At 45.3% G+C, this 24730-nt stretch overlaps 1 protein-coding gene across 2 annotated transcripts in view; it reads right to left on the bottom strand.

The window, feature by feature from the left end:
• STXBP5 (syntaxin binding protein 5) overlaps positions 1-12225 on the bottom strand; it is a 424762-nt gene extending 412537 nt beyond the window's left edge. For both annotated transcript variants that reach the window (XM_044291763.1, XM_044291764.1), the window contains exons 1-2: positions 11465-12225; positions 1862-1959 (exon numbers count right to left, since the gene is read on the bottom strand). In XM_044291763.1, coding sequence (XP_044147698.1) covers positions 1862-1959; positions 11465-11611 — 245 coding nt within the window. In that variant the 5' untranslated portion in view covers positions 11612-12225. The remainder of the gene's footprint in view (positions 1-1861; positions 1960-11464) is intronic.
• Positions 12226-24730: the final 12505 nt, after the last annotated feature.

Genomic DNA, 24730 nt, shown 5'->3' with positions numbered 1-24730 from the left:
AGGTGTGAAAGAGCCCTAAAGCGTTTTCCTCCGGTACTCAGATCCTATGACAGATTTTAATAACGGAAAGGAAAAGCGCAGACGTTAAAGAAGCCCAAATCTTTTGAAGTGTCACCTATATCAATGTCCAATTGGACTCTATTGCTGCAGCTGTAATGATTCTACCATACAACAGTTTATATTTCCACATCTGATCGCATTTTATAACATAGAAGTTTATGTACAATTTATAGTTCTGGGGCGTACATAGCTGTGTTCTTTTTATATTCACAAAAATTGTCCTTTTGATGGCAAAATACATTACACACCACTATCCCATTTTATCACGGATTAGTAGAAAGAAGTAGGGAATGATCAGGTAAATACAATGCCACACATAAAAGTAACAGAAGCAGAACAGTTGTCATAGGTACATGCACACGACCGTGACTTTTTTTTGCGGTCCGCAAAAACAGAAGCTGTCCGTGTTGCCTTCCGCAATTTACGGAACGGGCGCTGGCAATATAAATGCCTATTCTTGTCCGCAAAGTGCGGACAAGAATAGGACATGTTATATTTTTTTAACGGGCCCGCGAAACTGAGCCACGGATAGACAGCACACGGAGTGCTGTCCGCATCTTTTGCAGCCCCATTGAAGTGAATGAGTGTGCATGAGGCCATAGTCAAGCACATTAAAGGTGTTTTCCGAGATTTTAACACTGATGACCTATCCTCAGGATAGGTCATCAGTATCTGATCATTAGTGGTCTGACCCGGAACCCCCGCCGATCACCTGTTTGGCCGTGGCGCTACTGCGAGCACTGGTGCCTCCTCAGTTTTTCCTAGGCCAGTGATGACGCATTCATCGGTCACATGGCTTAGGCACAGCCCCATAGAGGTGAATGGGGCTGAGCGCAATACCAAGCACAGCCGCTATACAATTTACGCAGTTGTGCTTGGTAAGTGTCGGTGCCTTCTCAAACAGCTGATCAGGGGGTTCCCTTGGTGTCAGACCCCACAGATCAGATCAGTAAAATCTCGGAAAACCCTTTGAAAGGAAACCTGTCATCAGGATTTTGTGTATAGAGCTGAGGACATGGGTTGCTAGATGGCCGCTAGCAAATCCGCAATACCCAGTCCCCATAGCTCTGTGTGCTTTTATTGTGCAAAAGAAAAATAATGATTTGATACATATGCAAATTAACCTGAGATGAGTCCTGTCCCTGACTCATCTCACCTACAGGACCCATCTCAGGTTAATTTGCATATGTATCCATTTTTTACACAATAACAGCACGTAGAGCTATGGGGACTGGGTATTACGGATGTGCTAGCAGCCATATAGCAACCCATGTCCTCAGCTCTGTACACAAAATCCTGGTGACAGGTTCCCTTTAAGTTTACTTTTTCTGCAACCCACCGACTAAAACAGAATGGGCTCCAATCATGTGCTGCTTATTAACTCTTCACAACGCTTTCTTTTGCAGCAAGCCAAAGCACAGTGACTGCGGGCACAAGGATCCCCATTTCTAGTGATCAAATAGGATTCCTAGCAGTTGACCCCCATTGATCTAAAATACCCTACCTACCCTGTTGTAAAGATTACATAGTAAAACCTCTGAGAAGAAGACGTGTGTGAGTTGCTCACATCTAAAAATCTATGCACTCAATTAGGAAAAACTTTTCCCGTTTGAGGGTACATCTAGTTACCAATGATAATATAAAAAAAAGCCATTTCTTAGAGGAGTAACAAGGAGTGACAAGCACAGTTGTGTCCCTTATCATATTCTATGGCATGAAATACCTGTTACCTGTGAACTGTGTCCATCCTCTTCCTCTGACATTGTCGGTTGCGGCTTTAGATAGGTAATGAAAAGGATACAGCCTCAGAGCTCCATGATTTGTGCCAATTGCAAGAATCTTCTGCACTGGATCAAATGCCATTGAGGACGGCTCAAAGGGAAATCCATGGCGAACCGTCTAAGCACAGAAAAAATAAGAAGGTAAATGTGAGTGTCATGAGGAAATCAGTCACTGTATATAGACATACAGCACAGCGGATCACACACAGGATTTAGCACTGATGACTCTAGACTTAGGAGTTACTGCAGCGTTATGCTTAATACTATATTAAGGATAGACCATCGATGTAGAATCCCAGAAAACCCCTTTAATAGCGTCATTTGTACAACACATTTGTTTTAACAGCAACCTGAATCCACACTTTTAGAAATGTGCTTCCTATGTACTGGCGCACACGACATATCACAGCAGTGTATTTACAACCCCTATTAATAGATGCACAAGTATGTTTTAGGATTAATAGACGTCTTTAACCCACAACTTCCAGCAAACACCTGGCAACCAGATCCTCAAATTGTTTTTTGCCTTTAAAACATTTAACTGAAAAAAAAAGATTTAAAAAACACACACATCAGTCAGCTAGTCATACTCAACTATCCTGTGCGACATAGATGGGCATCACACACTCATAGGATTACATAGAAAGTATGTAACCGTAAAGGGTCTTTCTGGGATTACTAAGGTTTTATTTTTTACAAATATGCTCATGTACTTGCTTACCTCATGTCCATCTTCCACATGTTTGTTTTTTTTTCTTTTAATTTGTACCCTCCTGACCTGTTTTCACTATACAGACAAATCATTCTACTTAAATCCTGTATATAGTACTACCTGATGTTGTATCCAACCAAACCCATGATGCATTTCTCCTTCCTCTGCCACAGCTCCAGCACCGCCCCTCCCACCAGCTAGTTATATAGACAATGCCCTATCACTGCCCCTAACAACACCCAGCTAGTTTATAGCTCCTCCCACCAGCTAGTTACATAGACACTCCACTATCACTGCTCCTAACAACGCCCAGCTAGTTTATAGCTCCTCCCACCAGCTAGTTACATAGACACTGCCCTATCACTGCCCCTAACAACGCCCAGCTAGTTTATAGCTCCTCCCACCAGCTAGTTACATAGACACTGCCCTATCACTGCACCGCCCATGGACAAATCACAGGAAATAAGAAAGAGCTGCATGGACATGGTCATGTGACTACAGCCCAGATCAGGAGCAATAAAGGTAACTGAAATACATTACAAAATTACAGATACCTTCATTAATTATTATTGTAAAGGATATTGATGTAAACCAGAAAAACCCTTTAATCAAATTGTCCCCACTATGTTATACTGTGAAGCGAATATCTATATTCATCCTATTCCCTAAAAACAGTCTAAAAAAATGTACACTTCTTCCCTGTGTATTCGTTTGGTATATTTATTGAGTGCAGCAAACAAGACCGGTGCTTTGGTCGGTCTATGGACACCAAACTGTAGAGCTCAACTGATCAAACAATACACTACTTATATGCAATGAATGTAACAGAAAATCACATTCCTGGATAAAATAAGAAATATATTTAAAAATAAATAAATCACCTTTTCAGCGCTGTACGAGAGCACAGATTGGGTACAGATTTGTATTATGTACTCTTAGGCACTTCCTATGCCACCTTGAATATCCAGAGGCACCACATATGTATAACATGAGTACCAGTACATAGCGTTTAATTGTATCCATATCACATAGATCCTATGTGGTTTTGTAAAGTGACACCTGGTCCCAGAGAACTGGCTTTATTCTCTAATAAGATTAAGACTAATAGGATGAATGCCACCAATAATGTACCGGACTGTAACATAAATGTGTAATACTGCTATCATATGTCCATATGCAGAGGTCACGCACCATGTAGGCAGTCCGGACACAACCAGCACACGCTATGACGTACGGCTCCTGTACCACATCTACGTAAAGCAGTCTATTTCCCAAAGCCATTTCATTACCCTAAAAATCGACAATGAGAGGATCAACATCCAGTTGGCCGGGTTGCAGTTTTGGCACTGCTCCCTCACTCGTCCTCATCAATATCTGCTGCGCTGAATGAAAACTGCAGTCCATTAAACATCTGTACACACATGGAAACACAGGACAAGATGGAGAGACAGACGCTACACCCAAGAAATCAGTCAGTCCCATGTAGGGATAACAGAGAGCTTCTGTTATCCCGGCAATCTGCACGCAAACAGATGCATTTGTCAGACAGATCCAGATGCGGATCCATCTCACAAATGCAGCGCACACCGCAAAACCGGATCCGGAACACTTGGGCATTAATGCATTTCAATGGAAATTAATGCCGGATCAGGCATTCCGTCAAGTGTTCAGGATTTTTGGCCGGAGAGAAAACTGCAGCATGCTGCTGCAACTCCCACCATGCCCAGCTGTAGGCTGATGGCTGTAGGCAGTCTGGGCATGCTGGTAGTTTTGCAACAGCTGGAGAGCTGCAGGTTGGCCATCCCTGCGCTATGTATTTTACATTAAAGGGGTTATTCAAAAAATGCCCCCCACAATGCCCGGGTCCCTCCTATAGATCATACTTGTCCTGCGCTCCCAGGTATCTACATCACTCCAGATCCCTGCATGACTGCTGCATCTCCCCATTGCGCGGTTCAAAACATCCAGCGACGGGGTGTAAAGCCAAAAGCGGGCTGCGGAGATGACCATCCTCCCATCATGGGTGACGTAATCCGTGATGCAAGGTGGCTGGTCACCGTCACAGCCTGCTATTTGCTGTACCCCCCTGTTTTGATCCGCACAACAGGGAGATGCAGCAGCGGCTGAGCAGGGGTCCGGAGTGATGTGGGAGCGGGGTAAGTTTGATCTATAGGAGGGGCCCGGGCACTGAGGGTGGCATTTTTAGAACTCGATATCCCCTTTAAGTGATTTCAAGAACCCCCAAAAATGAGGTGAAGAGAATAGTTCCTGTCCATCACACTAACAATACATCAGATGTATTCCAACCATGTCCGTCACTGGGTTCAGATATGTTTTTTGCAGCAAGAAAAGTGATGAGGACTATGCTATTCTTGCTGTCAAAAACGCTGGAACGCAGCAGGATGTGAACTGAGCCATACCTGAGGACTGAACGGTCACCTGCACACGGTCGCAGACTGTCTTGCAGAAATTCCACATTTCCATACGGATTTCTGTGCGTTTCCACACCAAAAACCACGCGTGTTACGTCCAGTTTTTGGTGCGCATTTGATGCAGCTTTACCCCAGATTTCACGCTTACATTCAAAAGAGTGAAATTCACACAAAAAAAAATTGAACGCACTGAAAACGTATAACTGTTCGGCCCCATCACAACCAAGAGATTTCTCTTTTTTTCGATTTCTACTGCCTGCCTTCCCGGAGCCTTTTTTAAGCGGGAGAATTTGTAATTTTGAATGGCAGCATTTTATACGTAGTTGGAATCTGGAAAAAAAATGCAATTCTGCTAGTTTTATGGGTTTTATTTTTGCAGCAATGCCTATGCGGTAGCACTGACCCGTCACCTTCTTTCTCTGTGTCAGTACGATTACGGCGATACCACATTTAGAATAGTTTTTATGTTTTAATAAAAACTTGAACAAATACATTTCATTCTTTGAGTAGCAATATTCTGACCACATAACTTTTTATATAACATCTACAGAGGTGTTTGAGGGCTCATTTTTTGCAGGTCTATCTGAAGTTTTTATTGGGATTATTTTGCGTGTATGACTTTTTAACCCCTTAGTGACCACCCATACACTTTTATTATGGCGGTCACTAAGGGGCCTTAGGCTGGGCCGTCTATTTTTTACGGCGGCCCAGTCTAAGCGCTGCATGGGAAACGGACCTGGCTTTCACATGAGAGCCGCGGCCCTGCTCTAACAGCCCGAACCGGCAGGAGTGCCTATCCGGGCTGTTTAAGACTTTACATGCTGCGGGTAATGGCGCCCGCCGAATGTAAAGTGCCAAAAGAGGGAGTGGACTCCCTCTGTCTACCATCGGCACCCCGCAAACGCGATCGCGGGGTGCCAATGTGTGTGAAGGATGTAGGCCCCAGACCAGCCTTGAGTAATTTCAGAGAGGCACAGTCTGCTGGTCAATGTCAGAATAGCATTGCCATTAAAATGCAATGCACTATAGGGAAGCAAAAGCAATCAAAAAGTTCCCTTGTGATCCTATTAAGTGGTAAAAAACAAAAAAACAAAAAAAAACACGAAGTTTAAAAAGAAAAATCATTTATTCAATATAAAAAATCCCATTAAAAAATTTACGCTTTTTTTCATTGAAAATACGCTTTTCAATGAAAAAAATTGCAAAAAAATAAGTAAGTCGTCCGTAACGACCTGGACTACATAAATATCACGTAAATTATCCCCTACACTGAACTCCGTAAAGGAAGGAAGAAAAAAGACAATTGCTAAATGTATTCTTAGTTGCCACCGAAAAAAACCTAATAAGCGATCCAAAAGCGCCATTTACTCCAAAATGATACCAATGAAAAATACAAGTCGTCCCCAAAAAATGCAAAAACATTTTTTATTTAAAAAATAAATAAAAAAAGGGGGGGGGGTTTATTGCAAAAAAGTAGTAAAACGTAAAGAAAACTATGCATTTGGTATCACTGTAATCGTACTGCAGCCAGCACCTATGGAGCATCTATTCCTAGGACTCTATGATGAGCCATTCCTTTATTATTCCTGCTAGAAGCAATGATAACTAATAGGAGCTTGACCAAAAAAACAGTCCTGCGTCTTAGAAACCACCCAAGGAGACTTATAAAACTGACTACTAACAGAACGTCTCCGGGCAGATATTATTCAAGGGTAAGCTAATGAAATAAGGACAGCGATCTGACTGCTTGCTCTGAGCCCGGCACATCAGCGCAGGCGACATGTATAGATAAGTGCATGTGTCTGGCAGCAACTGTGCAGAATCCTACAAACAGCTACTGACATTAACATTATACACAATTACTGCAACCTAATAATGGAACAAAACTGCATCGATGTGTATGTACCCTGAAGCCAAAACATCCTATTGCAGCCTGGGTGATTTACCATCCATGTATCCAGCAATAGATGTATTCTGGCGCATGGATCCAACTACATTGTCCAGGTTTGTAGGCCTCTAATCCGTCTACTCATACAGTATCACGTTTTACTACTGTACATATAGAATACCACAATATCGGGACGCAGCGCTCTGCCCTTCCTTCTCAGACATCTTCTCTGGGACCCGTTCGGACCAGTCCAAGAGCCAATTCTTCATCCAACAAGCATTTGGATTAAACCTTGTCTAATTGACATGACTCACTGAATAAAGGTGACCTTTACGACAGAATGTTTCCCAATGCTTTATAGCGACTGGCAGCCATTATCTACAGCGTGTAACGTACTGCGGTATAAATTCTACCAGTAAAGTACACAGAGCGGACGCTTTGCTCATAAAGTTTACACCACTCCTGTGGGAGCTGTAATGTGCGGGGGGGGGGGGGGGGGAGTGACTGCGAGTGGTAAAAAATAGATAGACAGCATTCACACTGGTATACAGTCATAAAATATATAAACTAGAGCAAGAAGTATGTGATAAAACCTAAGGGGGCGATTCTCATCCCCCGCATGCCATAAACGCCAATGCTCGCCACACACCATGGCTGCACAATATTTTGCCACTTATTTTTTTTTAGGGGCGCCACATTTTCAGAACGTGATTGTTCAGGGGTGGCCATATCTGGCCCGGCACATTTATCATCATGTACACCAGGAAACCGGCATGGATTATAGCGGAAATCTACACCAACCTCCCTTGCCGATGTAGATTTCCTTTTTGGCATACGGACCTGCACCGATTATTAATTGTGGTGCATCTGATGCCAGGAAGACTGTGTGCGATATACCAGTCTTAATAAATGTTCCCACTAGTTTAAACAGGACCTATCACCACTCCTGTAGCTGCATTCTGCATTTTGGAGGATTTCTTCTTAGGCTTCATTCACATCTCCGTTCGGAGATCCGGCAGATTGTTCCGGCATAGAGCAGCCTGCCGGATTCTCTACTTCACTACTGGATTCCTGTTGACTGTAATAAGACCCAGCGGCAATCCGGATGATTTCCGGCATAAATGTCAGGTTTAGTACGGAGAAAAACAGTTGCCTTAGGCCTCATGCACGCGACCGTTGTTTCATTCCGTGTCCGTTGTTCCATTTTTCGTGACTTTCAATGGGTCCGTTGAAAACTCGGCTAATGCACCGTTTGTCATCCGCGTCCGTGATCTGTGGTTCCAGTCCGTAAAAAAATAAAATAATAACCTGCCATATTTTTTTCAAAGAAAACTGTTTGCGGACCCATTCAAGTCAATGAGACCGTGAAAAAACGCGGAGGCACACAAGATTGTCATCCGCGCCTGTTTTTTTCCTATCATTTGCATAGCAAACTTGACTTAGATTTTTTTTTTAACTTTCCTTCATGTCTGGAGATCCTCCAAAAATAAAGGAAGACACACGGAAATAGAACAACGGAACCCCATTTTGCGGAACGGAACACGACAACTGTCGTGTGCATGAGGCCTTAAACTGTGTGTCGTGCTGTTCCTCTGTTTTTCCCCCTGGAAATTGATGAATTGACCTGGTGCCTGGTAGCACTGACTGGACAGCGTCAGACTGTGTAAGATTCATCACTTTAATCATAAATGTCTAGGAGACATAAGACAAACAGCACAAGGCAAAGTAGTAAGAAAAGCTACTCCAGTATCTGTACTTCATGGAGAATCATATACCAGAAGAGATAGCTCTGTCAGTCACTAGTCAGAACATGTCGGTAAACTGCATTATTATCTAAGGGTATGGAGGATGTGGAGAAAAGACGAGGTTTCCTCACATGAGGCCTACTCCCATGTACTAACCAGCAGAGGTGACTACAGCATTTACTTTTATTTCTGACCTGTACTTAAAAGGGACAGCTGCAATGTAGCTCCATTTATATCTGCGTTTGGTTTCATGAGTGAGGCCCATAAGATCTACTGTAGGATTTTGTCATCCCAAGGTATCTATTATAATTCTGGATGAGGGTAGGCTCCTTTTTAAACGTTGTAACATACCTCCGCAGAACTATGGGCTTGATGGCTGAAGGCCTCACTCAGAGGGGTGTCCTGCACCCAGGTTCAACTGTCTGCATTCATGAACCCATTGTACGCCACCATAAATCACACAGTCAACAGAGCTGCGGGGGTAGGTTACACGCAGGACATGGGTCATCCCAGCTACACGACTGAAGCCTAAACCTTTTGTGGTGGCATGATGTGCCAGCAACACTGGCAAGACAGCCAGCATTGTAAATATGCTGTACCAGCCATGCCTTTTGGGTCCACACGCTGCATACCGCCTCTCCATCTCATGTTCACAACCAGCAGAACATACATTTCAGACCACGCACATTAAACAGCGATCAGCCATGATGGCCACTGTTGACAGCTTTATGTGACATTGTTGACGGAGCACTTTCATTTGCTCGCTCATGGTGCTCATTTTCAAAATTGGACAATGATTGCCTGAAATCTTTACATATGTACACCCCAATTGTGGGAATGTAATGTCCAGTGCTGTTTCTCATGTTTTTGGTAGATTACAACTGATGGATTAACTGCAGGCCTGCTGAAGACCGCAGTGTCCATCATGCCTCTGAAGGCTGGGCCTTAGCTCTGAAAATAACATTAACAGAGATGTGTGGGATACTGAAAAAAGTCATCTAAGGGTCCATTCAAACGTCCGCATCCGTTCCGCAATTTGCGGAACGGGGGCGGGCCCATTCATTTTCAACGGGGACGGAATGTGCTGTCCGCATTTGCGGATCTGCAAAAAAATAGGACATGTCCTATTATTGTCCGCAATTGCGGACAAGAAAAGGCATTTTCTACGAGAGTGCCGGCGATGTGTGGTCCTCAAAACGCAGAACACACATTGCCAGCGTCTGTGTTTTGCGGATCCGCAAAACACATACGGACGTGTGAATGGACCCAAATTGTGTAAAGCTTGTCTACTCTCCTACAGGACATGACAGCGCACCCGTCTTCACTCTAATCCCCATGCTCCTGCTGCTCTCCATGGTTTACAAGCTGAACTTCCAGGTTGTGGGTGTAGATGAGCTGCAGCCACACTTCCCACAGTGCTACGTGCTGTAAGATCAACCAGAAATGTACACGACTACTACTCCGGCCACTACACCCTCCATCATCCCCTTATTGCCTCATCCCGTTCAACCGCGCTATAACAAGCTGTGGACTCTGCCCACCCCGCTTGTGGATCAGGATCACATGGGTCTCACATCATTCAGCCAGTGGTGACATCAGAGGAAAACCAATCTCCACAGAGGGCGCAGTCATTTTCTCCGGGGCGAGACAGAAAAAGTGGCATTAGTAAGTTACAAGGTCCAGCTGGAAAGAGAAGAACGTACCCCCGGATAACCCCCTTAACGCAAGCTCCATTATAACTAATAGAGTTACATGATCAAAAAAAGACTCTTACAATTGGATAATGGCGCAGGGCAGTCAAGAGGTATTATGGGGTACTTTCCTGGCAGCACCAACACAATACAGGGACCATTTCCAGGAACCTGTGAATGAAGCTGTCGTGGTGACTGTCAGACTGTTTACAGAATGACCCCTTTTGTGACTGGAATGGCTGCTATTAATGCATCCCACTGGGAGCAGAGAAGATGTGCAGCCACTGACCTCCATTACCACCACGGTTATGGCTGCCTTGGTTGCCGGGCTCCTCAGATTTGTCAGTCCATTGATTAGATATACAGACAGATGCATTGCACTCAGGGTTCAGCTGTGCACACATTGTACCATGTTCTGGTGTCCTTCCCTATCAGATCTCATTCAGCGCCACATAAATCAGGATCAAACAACCGAAGCATCCAGAGCCGGGCGTCCTAGAGCGAGATCCTGAGTCTCTTTATTGTAAACACATGCAAAACAATGTAACGTGACTGATGTTATCGCCCGCCATGTGCAACCAGCTGTGCCGCCTCACTAATGGCCATGTCCAGACGGCTCTCATACCTGACCATTGTCAATCCATCACAAACCTGGAACTTGCAGGACAGCGATGAACTACTGGGAATAACACATCCCCCTAAATTACAGGCCAGGGTAATACCTGGCGACGGGTGAGGGGGCATCATGAGGAGGACAGGAGGGACTAAACCTATCCACTAGAAAGAGCCTTGACAACAGCTGACAAGAGGAGGAGTGAGGGGGGAGGAATGGACAAGGTGGGGGGAGCCTGATCTCAGCAAACACAGCCCAAAAAAGAATTGTAAATGGTGCAGAGCTTTCCCATATGCCCTTCAAGCCAAGCGAGGACAAGATCAGCGCAAAATGCCACAAAGGGGGAAAGGATGGGGGATGAGTGGGAGCCATGTATACAGTGTGCCCCATCCACAGACAGGGCACCACCACAGGGGCCCCTGGACGTGCACATTCATGTGGGGGCCTAGCAGGTCCTGGAGTAGCTGGGTGCTATCCACACACACACACACGGGGGAGGGCCTCCTGCAGGAGATGATGACAGTGTACTCATCACTATTCACCTTGCAGAGCTGGAAGTGCTCGGACTGGAGCGTCTCCGGGATGTCCACCTCCCTGGTCCCGGGCTGAGATGAAGCAGACGATGAAGAGGAGGAGGACGCGGCCGTCAGGCCGTCCAGCACCTTCCTGAATTCCTTAAATTTCCACATGGTCACCGCTTCCCTTCTCTGCCTCTGGTTCCACCACCTTCTCCTCCACCACCACCTCCTCCTCCTCCTCCTCCAGATCCCTCTCTCCTCTCACCCCCCACCTTTCCTCTCCTCCTCCCTTCTTCCTCTGCTGCTGCTGTGGCTGATGGGCACCCCACACAGGAGGGTCCTGGCCCCGGGGGAGGAGGAGGTGGGCTGCAGGTGCTCAGCGAGGAGGGACAGCTAGGGATAATAAGGAGGGGGGGGTTCTCCTGATGCTTATCGTGTTCTCCAGACGAGGCAGCCCCTCGCCGAGCCTCACTCCGGGAAGCTACAGGCACCAGAAGATAATCCACGGCCAGTGCCTGTCATGTATGTGTGCGAGTGGGCAGAGGTGCCAGCCTGGTGGGTCCCTGCCTGTGCTGCACTGGAAGTGACAGCCGCTGCCACCAGCTCCTCTTCCCTCCCCTTCCTTCCTCTCTTCTCCGGCTACTCCCCTCCCCTTCCCTCACTGTCACATTTTCCTGTTTGTCAGCTCTGCCGCCACCATGTTCGCGCTAGTCCCCGCTGCTCTCAGTGTGAAGGCTGCTGCAGTTCCGCGTCCTCCAGTGTCTCCGGCTGCACCTGCCGCCTGTGCTCAGTCAGCCCCGCCCCCTGTCAGTGCGAAGTGGGCCCTCCCCCCACTTTCCCGCCTCCTCCCTGTCATGTCCCTTCTGTCACCTGGACTTGCTCTTTTCCCAGTCCTCCTCTGTGTACCTGTGTCTCCCCTCACACCGTTTTCCCTCCTCACTATCATGTGGACATCTCCAGGCTGTGATGTGCGCCCTTTTTCTGTCATAAGACAATGGCATATGCCTTAATAAAAGCAGTGTCATGTTTTCTGTCAAGATTTCAGTCCTGCAAACAAATTTCAACATTGGGAGGATTGGCAGAGTCTGTCTGTCTAGGGTACATGTGGAAATCTGTTACCCACCTTTTTGCAAACAGTAATGTATAGAACATCTGCCAGGCGGCATTACATGTCCATGTCCCCTTCATCCCTATGCTAGCACTGCTACACTGCCATCCTTGGGCACAACAAATGGCACATGCCAAAAATCGCTGTGTTTCACTTCAGTAAGTGGCATTTATCATGTAGAGAAAGTTAATACAGGGCACTTACTAATGTATTGTTATTATCCATATTGCTTCCTTTGCTGGCTGGACTCATTTTTCCATCACAATATACATTGCTCGTTTCCATGGTTACAGACCACCCTGCAATCCATCAGTGGTGGTCGTGCTTGCACAATATAGGAAAAAGCACTGGCCCATGCGCACTCCCAGAGGCCGACGCTTTTTCCTATAGCGTGCAAGCACGACCACCACTGATGGATTGCAGGGTGGTCTGTAACCATGGAAACGAGCAGTGTACAATGTGATGGAAAAATAAATCCAGCCAGCAAAGGAAGCAATATCATCTTCTTCTTCTATATATATATAGATAAAGAAGGACGTATGTATGTGTGTGTATGTATTCATGTTCCGCGATCACTCAGAAACGCAACCATCGATTTCAACGAAACGTGGTATACACATCCCTTGCTACCTGGAAAGTAATCTTGTGTCATACGCCCTACACAGCACTGCATGGAGTTTGTATGCCCCAACTGTTTTTGCTTCACACATATTGCTTTGTAACTCAAAAACTCATCGATCAATCTAATATATAAATCTGAGTGTACGTTACAGTCAGGTCCATAAATATTGGGACACAATTCTAACATATTTGGCTCTATACACCGCCACAATGGATTTGAAATGAAATGAACAAGATGTGCTTTAGGCTACTTTCACACCTGCGTTCGGTGCGGATCCGTCTGGTGTCTGCACAGATGGATCCGCACCTATAATGCAAACGCTTGTATCCGTTCAGAACGGATCCGTTTGCATTACCATGAACGAAAAAAAAACATTATTTTTTGGGTTATGATAATACAAACGGATCCGTTTTGACTTACACTGAAAGTCAATGGGAGGCGGATCCATTTTCAATTGCACCATATTGTGTCAGTGAAAATTGATTCGTCCCCATTGACTTACATTGTAAGTCATGACGGCTCCGTTTGGCTCTGCATAGTCAGGCGGACATCAAAGTTAAGTGTTCCGCTTCTTGTGTTTTGTATTCTTGTGTTTTCAATTTTAACCCATTTTTTCCACTAACAAAGCAAGGGTTAGCAGCCAAACAAGACTGAATCTTTATTGCCCTGACTCTGCCATTTACAGAAACACCCCATATGTGGTCGTACACTGCTGTACGGCCACACGGCAGGGCGTAGAGGGAAAGGAGCGCTGTGTGGTTTTCGGAGGGCTGATTTTTATGGACCGGTTTATTTACACCGTGTCCTGTTTCAACCCCCCTGATGCACCCCTGGAGTAGAAACTCCCTAAAAGTGACCCCATTTTGGAAACTACGGGATAAGGTGGCGGTTTTGTTAGGACTATTTTTAGGGTACATATGATTTTTGGTTGCTCTATATTTACATTTTTATGTATTTACATTTTTATATATATACTTTTTTGTGAGGCAAGTTTACAAAAAATTGAAATTCGGAAATTTCATCTCCATTTGCCATTAACAGTGGAACACCTAAAAGGTTAATAAAGTTTGTAAAATCAGTTTTGAATACCTTGAGGGGTGTAGTTTCTTAGATGGGGTCACTTTTAGGGAGTTTTTACTCTGGGGGGGGGTATCAGGGAGGCTTCAAAAGGGACATGGTGTCAATAAAAAAGGCCCTCAATATCGGCCTTCCAGAAACCATGTCGGTCCTTTCCTTTTGCACCTTGCCTTTTAGCGATACAGCAGTTTACAACCACAAATATGGCATTTCTGTAAACTGCAGTATCAGGGTAATAAATATTAAGTTTTGTTTGGTTGTTAACCCTTGCTTTGTTACCGGAAAAAACAGATTGAAATTGAAAAGTGCCAAAAATAGCTGTTTTGGCAACGTTTTTAAAGTTTTTTTTTTGGACTGTATTAATCTGGGGGGTTAGGTCATTGGGTATTTTTATAGAGGAGATTCTTACGGATGCGGCGATACCTAATTACATAATTACAATTATTTAGGTTTTAGACTATATTATCCTTTTTGATAAAAAAACATTTTTTTTGTATCTCTAAAGTCTAAGAGTAATTTTTATTTCTTTTTAGCCGATTATCTTATGTGGGTGCTCATTTTTTGCAGGATAAGAGGACGGTTTTATTGGCACTATTTTGGGGGCTTTATGACTTTTTGGTCGCTTGCTATTAAACTTTTTGTTATGTAATGAGAAAATTGTAGTGGGGCGGCTCACTAAGGCCCAAAAAATGGAGTGAGGTGCTCAATCCAAACAAAGCGTACCCAACACTTGTAGTAGGAAATTGAGAATAAAGTAAAGGGATGGCACTCTGGTCATAGGTAGTGTATGGAAACAGAATATTTATTATTTATTATAAAATGGCTAATTATGCCGGATAGCGACAATAAAAAGTATAAAATATGCAATAAACGGTGCAATATAATGTAACTGGTAGGCCTTCAGCTAGATACTCCTAGGAAAAATCAGGCATATATAGTAGTACATATAAAATGCTGCATATACAATTTAATAAATGGAAAAGTGAAAAATGAAATAATGATGAAATGAAAAAAATTGGGAAATTATATATAGTTATAATTTGAGATAAAAAATAAAAATAAAAATTGGATAAGAAGTCTTTGGTAGTAATATGGGCAGAGTCTTGTAGACCTATTCAAAATAATTATAGGTATCCAATCAGATCATGTCCCAAAGAGAAAAAATTTGATGATATCCCAAAGAGAAAAAATTGGATGAGGACAAAGATCTCCTTTGGGAGGTGTAGAAATAAACTTTAGTCCCAGATAAATGAGATGTAACCTCAAGTTCATCAATAGTCCAGTGTGAGTGATGGTCACTTATATCTCAGATGTATAGCATATTTACCTCCGATTTCCTTATTAGAGAGTGGTCCAACAATCATAGATTATAGTGTAAAATACTGCTAGTTGAGCAGGTACATTACCCTCCTGAGGTAGGCTGGTGAGCGGCTCCCGACCGGTGTGCGCGTCCACGTGTGTTGTTCCCGCTCGCGGGGCTGAATGCTCTGCCTATTGGTTCCTGAAGGTGTTCGTCACTTCAGGTGACGTCACTTGTACTCACTGGCTTTCCCGCTCAGTTCTCGTCGGCGTTTCACGTGGGACCCGGTGGCGGGAAAGCGGCTGAAGCTTTCAAAGAGATATTTTGCTCCGGAGCTGTGTAGTTTTTAGGATCCTTCTGGTGCTAGCTAGCTTGACTAGAGTATGGCTGCCTCAAAAAAAAAACATACGCGTTTCGGAGCGTCCTACTCCTTCTTCAGTGGGAATGGGCAGCCCTTTTTCATTTGGTCTAGATATATGGTCCTAATTGGATCCAATTGGTGGTTGGGGGGGTGGTCTTAGACGTTATTTCTTGGTGTTTAGTAACATTTGAAATAGAGGCAGAAAATTTGAAGACACAATTCCTAGCCAAGGATTATCCGTCAACAATAATAGATAGATCACTGGATAAAGTAAGGGCAATGGATAGAACAAAGCTCTTTGACCAAACCACTACAAACAGGATTAAAAAAAGAAGAAACTCCCAGAATTATTCTACCATACAATGCACATTACAAGAAACTATAGACGAGCATCTATAGACATTGGCATCATATCCTTAGAGATAAAATCATTGGTCAGCTATTAACTGACAAACCACAGATCACCTATACTAGAGCCCCTTACCTTGGACTAAAAGTAGCACCAACAATAAAAAAGACTATGACCAAACCCAACTCAAGCTGGTTAACATTGAAGGGATTTTTTAGGTGTGGCAAATGCCGCAACTGCAAAACCACAAACTTTCCGAGAAAGACGATTACGGTAAATGCAACCCATAGCACATATATACACCAGATCCAGGAACATCTTTCGTGCCACTCTAGTAATGTAATCTATGTTCTACAATGCCCCTGTTCCAAACAGTACATTGGACGCACAAAACGACTCCTTAAAATGCGAATATCAGAACATCAAAAAAGGTTATGAGTTACATTCTGTCTCTAAACACTACAAAGCAAAACATAACTGCGACCCGTCATCACTCACATATACAGCTATAGAGAAAATTACACGTCAATGGAGAGGTGGCAATCATATAGCGGCAATGTCTAGGTCCGAATCTAGAAAAATATTCGAGTTCAACACAATAATCCCAAATGGACTCAATGCGGAGATGGAAATCTTCGGGTTTTTATGAATAAGATCCAACGGGTGGGGTGCCCCCTTTGGGATTTGGGATCGTAGTCTGGCTGTCTATCAGCACTCCGACCCCTCCTCCCAGGTGGGCCCCTCTCCCCCCCCCCCCCCCACCAACAACTGTCTCCCACAATTTCCCTCCATCAATTTTCTTCCATCAAGTCTCTTTTATCAACACCCTACCTAAAATCAAATCTACAACCTGAATTCTTCTATACACCAGAATATAGGTATAAATCATCTGATCACACGAATAATATTCAACCGAAGACCACCCTGATCTATATTGCCCTCAGGGATAGTCTATGTCTAGTACTGTACAACGATAATGTTTATGAATCTATCTTCCCTTTTTTTCCCCCACATTAATTGGTTTAGTATAATAGATCTAAACATACACTACCATTCCTAAAAATGCACTGTAATTGCTATTACCTCCAATTTCGGGGTTTATATCGCTATTATATGATATTATTGACACTACTCACATTTTTACTCCAGATTTATTGGTACATATACTCTATTGTATTTTTGTATTTTGTACATTTTATCCTTATTTTTCACATTTTTCTCTTTTCATCACACTTTTTCACATTTCTTTATTTATAATTTTTTCATATTTTTTCATATATTTTTTTTTAATATATCTTACATATTTGATATCCAGTGTACAACCAGAAGCATCATGGACCATCATGGATAGTGATATAGGAGACTACCAGATTTTGTTCTGATATATGTGCCACAGGACAATATATGAATTCCACTCCTTTCATCTGCTAGTCCATGTCAAGTGTTACTAAACACCAAGAAATAACGTCTAAGACCACCCCCCCAACCACCAATTGGATCCAATTAGGACCATATATCTAGACCAAATGAAAAAGGGCTGCCCATTCCCACTGAAGAAGGAGCAGGACGTCCTGAAACACGTATGTTTTTTTTTTTTTTGAGGCAGCCATACTCTAGTCAAGCTAGCTAGCACCAGAAGGATCCTGAAAACTACACAGCTCCGGAGCAAAATATCTCTTTGAAAGCTTCAGCCGCTTTCCTGCCACCGGGTCCCACGTGGAATGCCGACGAGAACTGAGCGGGAAAGCCAGTGAGTACAAGTGACGTCACCTGAAGTGACGAACACCTTCAGGAACCAATAGGCAGAGCATTCAGCCCCGCGAGCGGGAACAACACACGTGGACGCCACACGCCGGTCGGGAGCCGCTCACCAGCCTACCTCAGGAGGGTAATGTACCTGCTCAACCAGCAGTATTTTACACTATAATCTATGATTGTTGGACCACTCTCTAATAAGGAAATCGAAGGTAAATATGCTATACATCTGAGATATAAGTGACCATCACTCACACTGGACTATTGCTGAACTTGAGGTTACATCTCATTTATCTGGGACTAAAGTATATTTCTACACCTCCCAAAGGAGATCTTCCTCCTCATCCAATTTTTTCTCTTTGGGATATCATCGAATTTATTCTCTTTGGGACATGATCTGATTGGATACCTATAATTATTTTTAATAGGTCTACAAGACTCTGCCCATATTACTACCAAAGACTTCTTATCCAATTTTTATTTTTATTTTTTTATCTCAAATTATAACTATATATAATTTCCCAATTTTTTTCATTTCATCATTATTTCATTTTTCACTTTTCCATTTATTAAATTGTATATGCAGCATTTTATATGTACTACTATATATGCCTGATTTTTTCTAGGAGTATCTAACTAAAGGCCTACCAGTTACATTATATTGCACCGTTTATTGCATATTTTATACTTTTTATTGTCGCTATCCGGCATAATTAGCCATTTTATAATAAATAATAAATATTCTGTTTCCATACACTACCTATGACCAGAGTGCCATCCCTTTACTTTTTGTTATGTAAGGTGACAAAAAAAATTCTTTTTTTGCACATATTTTTTGGGGGGACCGTGTTAATCTGGGCGGTTAGGTCATGAGGTATTTTTATAGAGGAGATTATTACCGACGTGGGGATACGTAATTTGTATACTTTTATTAAATTATTTTAGTTTTTAATTTGGGTGTCTCAAGTCTGAGAACCAGTTTTTTTATCCGATGTCAGTGGCTAAATTGGGATATAAATTTAGTACTCCATGGAAGTGTGGTACTCCCTGAAGCAACCAATAATGCAGAGGCCCGGATGATCGGGGCACGTGTCACATTGAGTAGTGGTGTCCTTCCGTATCCCCCTCCTGTGACACACTCAGCACCTTTTTTGGGTGAATAGGGGACCACACCTGAAAAGTGTTGGCCAGGACGATCCGGGCGCCTCCAGTTCCTGAGGCACTCCTCCCATATACTGATTGTAGTCGACGATACAATTGAGCTTGAGGACCGTTGCCGTGGTACCTCGCACAGGGACAGGGGTGATGCCGTTACCATAAATTGTTGACAGTACAAGGACATCCTTCTTGTCCTTATATCTGACCAGCAACAGGTTTCCAGTGGTAAGGGCACGGGTCTCACCCCTGGGGATAGGTACCTGGAGGGGGTGGGCAGGGAGGCCGCGTTGATTTTTCCGCACGGTCCCACAAGCGGATGTGGATCTGGCGGCGGGGGACTGGAACAAGGGGATACTAGTATAAAAGTTATCCACGTAAAGGTGGTAACCCTTATCTAGCAGTGGGTGCAAATGGTCCCACACAAGTTTCCCGCTAACACCCAGAGTGGGGGGACATTCTGGGGGTTGAATACGGGAATCTCGCCCCTCGTACACACGAAACTTGTAAGTGTACCCTGAGGTACTCTCACAAAGTTTGTACAGCTTCACGCCATACCTCGCCTGCTTTGAGTGAACATACTGGCTGAAAATGAGTCTCCCCTTGAACGCAATGAGAGACTCATCAACCGCGACCTCCCTTCCAGGTACATAGGCTTGTACAAATTTGGCCCCAAAGTGATCGATGACTGGCCGTATCTTATACAGACGGTCATAGGCAGGATCACCTCGGGGAGGGGGGGACACATGCTGCATTATCTGAATAATGCAGGCATTTCCGGATGGCCTTAAACCGGGAGCGTGTCATGGCCGTACTGTAAAGTGGGGTCTGGTAGAGGACGTCCCCACTCCAGTAATGCCTGACACTAGGTTTCTTGACTAGGCCCATATGCCCCAAAATGTCCTCATCTCAGCTGCACTGACCAGCGTCCATCCACCGGGCCTAGCCAAAAAGGAGCCCGGGTGTTGAGCAACGAACTGTTGGGCGTACAGGTTCGTCTGCTCCACCATTAGATTTACCAGTTGGTCACTGAAAAAATTACTAAAAAAGTCATATTCAGTGAAACCCACTGTGGAAATCTGGATTCTTGGTTGGCCTACAAAATCAGGAATCACAGGCTCAAATCGCTCTGGGGTACACCAGACAAGTTCACCGGCAGGGGGCTCCGGTGGATTTAACTGGTGGGCCGGAAAACTAGTACGAGCCCCAGAGCTGCCCGTTCTAGGGTGGGCCAGAGGGTCCCTAACATGGCGGTCCCCTTGCTCCACCGCCTTGGGGGATCATCATCATCGTTAGATGATGAGGAGGACGCGGATGACAACACGAAAGTGGGGTCATCCTTGTCCTCACTGGGACTCTCGGAGTCGGAGGCAAGCTGGCAAGCTGGGCGTAAGCCTCCTCGGCCGAGAACGAACGTCCGGCGGGCCATAGGGGAGTGTGTGTCTGTGTGTGTATGTGCGTGTTTGTAAATCTTTATTTGGTGTATGTGGGGCACGGGTGTTCACGTACTCACCCTAAGCCTTTAAAAAAAAAAAAGACTAACTAAAAAAAAGGGAAAAAATGTAAAAATATAATAATTCAAAACCGCTGATCAACCGTCCGAAGTTGATCAGCGGTGGGGTGTGCGATGCTCTAACAGTGGCCGGACGCTAAGAGTGCTGGCCACAGTCAGCGTACGCACACACACACAAAAAAAAAAAACTGCCTGTGCCCCAAAAAAGTTGGGGGGGAAGGGAAGCAGCAGCACCCCCAGGGGGGTTCTAGGGTCACACAGCTGTGCTGTGGACCCCAGACACCCTACTTAGGGTGATGCAAGAAAACTTCTTTCCCTTTATTTTCCCTGCCGAGCCCAACCTTTCCCTATACTTTCCTTAATTACCTGCTGATAAAGATGGGGGTACTGGGGCACAGATCGGGTCCTGGGGCAAGGATGGGTGTTGGGGCACAGATGGGGTTGCGATCCACACGTGCAGTCAGCGCTCCTCTCTCCTCACGCTCCTGACACAAAAGGAGGAGGAGAGGAGAGCTGCTATCATTTGAATCTCCAGCCAGCCCGCCCTCCTACCAATCAGAGGCGATCCTGAACGGTGATGCCACCATCACCACTCAGGATTGCAGGATGGTGATTGGTGGGGTAAAATCACACAACCGATCACCATCCTGTTCCGAGTTATCCGGTCACCAGAGAGCTGAATAACCCGGAAACGCAGAAAACCGTAGGTCTGAATTGACCTGCGGTTTTCTGCGATCGCCGACATGGGGGGGGTCACAGGACCCCCCGGCGCATCTAGCCAAGGTGCCTGCTCAATGTTTTTAACTCATTGGTGGCCAGTGCGGCCGCCCCCCCCTCCCTGCCCTGTAGTTAACTCATTGGTGTCCAGTGGGCCCCCCTCCCTCCCCTGTAGTTAACTCATTGGTGTCCAGTGGGCCCCCCTCCCTCCCCTGTAGTTAACTCATTGGTGTCCAGTGGACCACCCCTCCCTCCCCTGTAGTTAACTCGTTGGTGGCCAGTGGGCCCTCCCCCCTCCCTCCCCCTCCTAATTAAAATCGCCCCCCCCCCATATCATTGTTGGCAGTGGAGAGTACCGATCAGAGTCCCAGTGTAATCGCTGGGGCTCCGATCGGTAACCATGGCAACCGGGACGCTACTGCAGTCCCGGTTGCCATGGTTACTTAGCAATTTGTAGAAGCTTCATACTTACCTGCAAGCAGCGATGTCTGTGACCGGCCGGGAGCTCCTCTTACTGGTAAGTGACAGGTCTGTGCTATAGGCAATGTGCTGCACAGACCTTTCACTTACCAGTAGGAGGAGCTCCCTGCCGGTCACAGACATCGCAGCTCGCAGGTAAGTATGAAGCTTCTACAAATTACTAAGCAACCATGGCAACCAGGACTGCAGTAGCGTCCCGGTTGCCATGGTTACCGATCGGAGCCCCAGCGATTACACTGGGACTCCGATCAGTACTCTCCACTGCCACCAATGATAGGGGGGGGCGATTTTAATTAGGAGGGGGAGGGAGGGGAGAGGCCCACTGGCCACCAACGAGTTAACTACAGGGGAGGGAGGGGGGGTCCACTGGACACCAATGAGTTAACTACAGGGGAGGGAGGGGGGCCCACTGGACACCAATGAGTTAACTACAGGGGAGAGAGGGGGGGCCCACTGGACACCAATGAGTTAACTACAGGGGAGGGAGGGGGGGGGCGGCCGCACTGGCCACCAATGAGTTAACTACAGGGGAGGGAGGGGGGGGCGGCCGCACTGGCAACCAATGAGTTAAAAACAGGGGGGGGGTCTGCCCCCTGCTGCCTGGCAGCACCTGCCAGGCAGCAGGGGGCAGTCATGTACACAGTTTTTCAGTATATTCTAACCTGAAGCGTCCCCATCTCCATGGGAACGCCTCTGTGTTAGAATATACTGTCGGATCTGAGTTTCACGATGTAGCTCATATCCGACAGTATATTCTAACATAGAGGCGTTCCCATGGTGATGGGGACGCTTCAAGTTAAAATATACCATCGGATTGGAGAAAACTCCAATCCGATGGTATAAAAGAACTCCAGACTTTACATTGAAAGTCAATGGGGACGGATCCGTTTGAAATGGCACCATATTGTGTCAACGTCAAACGGATCTGTCCCCATTGACTTGCATTGTAATTCAGGACGGATCCGTTTGGCTCCGCATGGCCAGGCGGACACCAAAACGACTTTTTTTTTCATGTCCGTGGATCCTCCAAAAATCAAGGAAGACCCACGGACGAAAAAACGGTCACGGATCACGGACCCCGTTTTTGCGGACCGTGAAAAAATACTGTCATGTGCATGAGGCCTAAGTACCAGGACAACATGCCGTACCGGTACGTCATGTGTCCTGAAGAGGTTAAGGCTGAGTTCACACGGGCGAGATTTCCGCGCGGGTGCAATGCGGTAGGTGAACGTATTGCACCCGCACTGAATCCTGACCCATTCATTTCTATGGGGCTGTGCACATGAGCGATTTTTTTCACGCATCACTTCTGCAATGCTTTAAAATCGCAGCATGCTCTATATTCTGCGTTTGTAACGCAGGACAGGCCCCATAGAAATGAATGGGGCTGAGTGAAAATCGCAAGCATCCGCAAGCAAGTGCGGATGCGGTGCGATTTTCACTCATGGTTGCTAGGTGACAGTCTATTCACTGTATTATTTTCCCTTATAACATGGTTATAAGGGAAAATAATAGCATTCTGAATACAGAATGCTTAGTACAAGGTCAATTGAGGGTTAAAAAAAAATAAAAGAAATTAACTCACCTTGTCCTCTTCATCGCGCAGTTCCCGGTCTCTTCTGATGAGCTGTCGGCTAAAGGACCTTTGGTGACGTCAGATCACATGCTCCAATCACATGGTACATCACCACGGTGATGTACCATGTGATTGGAGCATGTGATCTGACGTCACCAAAGGTCCTTTAGCCGACAGCTCATCAGAAGAGACCGGGAACTGCGCGATGAAGAGGACAAGGTGAGTTAATTTCTTTTATTTTTTTTTAACCCTCAATTGACCTTGTACTAAGCATTCTGTATTCAGAATGCTATTATTTTCCCTTATAACCATGTTATAAGGGAAAATAATACAATCTACACTACAACTAACCCAAACCTGAACTTCTGTGAAGAAGTTCGGGTCTGGGTACCACAGTCGGTTTTTATCACGCGAGTGCAAAACACATTGCACCCGCGTGATAAAAACTGAACATCGGAACGCAATCGCAGTCAAAACTGACTGCAATTGCGTACCTAATCGCGCGGGTTTGCCGCAATACACCGGGACGCATCCGGACCTAATCCGGACACGCCCGTGTGAACCCAGCCTAAAGAGGACGCCCAATCTTGGGCTTTTTCTCTGCCGACCGGATCACCGTCCCTCTGGTCAGTAGATGAATTCTTTAGAGCCTTGGGTCTCATCTAAGATGACCCGGATCGGATCTCTCAGGCCGAGACCAAGTTACGGAGTTTGCGGCAGGGAGAACGTTGCACGGAGACCTATTGCTCTGAATTTAGGAGATGGGCTACCGATACTGAGTGGAACGATCCTGCTCTCCGTAGCCAATTCTGTCAGGGTCTCTCTGAGAGACTGCAGGACGCGTTGGCTTTTCATGAAAATCCTGTGTCATTGGCAGCAGCTATGTCCCTTGCTGTACGTCTAGATAGACGCCTGAGGGAGAAATCTAGGGGTCCTCACCTTCAGGACGTACTGTCCAATAAGGAAAGGAGTCTGCTTTTATTGTGGCAAGAAGGGACATTTTGTAAATATTTATCCATACTTGCAGCATCAAGGTGTAAACAGAAAAGAAAAAAACTTTTAATCCTCAAATTACTATTGGTGGTGTGGATGGGGAGCAAGAAAACCTACTTTTGTCTTTTACTGATGGAACCCGTTTTCTCCTGTCTGCCTAGGTGGCGCTAGAGTCCAAAATGGTGAAAATCGAAGCATTTAACTTGATTGATGGACAGTTTGAACGCATTCATGGGTTGACTGCTAATGCATTAGAGAAAAGTATTTTTGTCTTTGCAAGTGAG

This window comes from Bufo gargarizans, chromosome 4 (assembly GCF_014858855.1).
Source record: "Bufo gargarizans isolate SCDJY-AF-19 chromosome 4, ASM1485885v1, whole genome shotgun sequence".
NCBI lineage: Eukaryota > Metazoa > Chordata > Amphibia > Anura > Bufonidae > Bufo > Bufo gargarizans.
The sequence above is the reverse complement of the archived record's forward strand: the minus strand, read 5'-3'. Positions and strand labels throughout refer to the sequence as shown.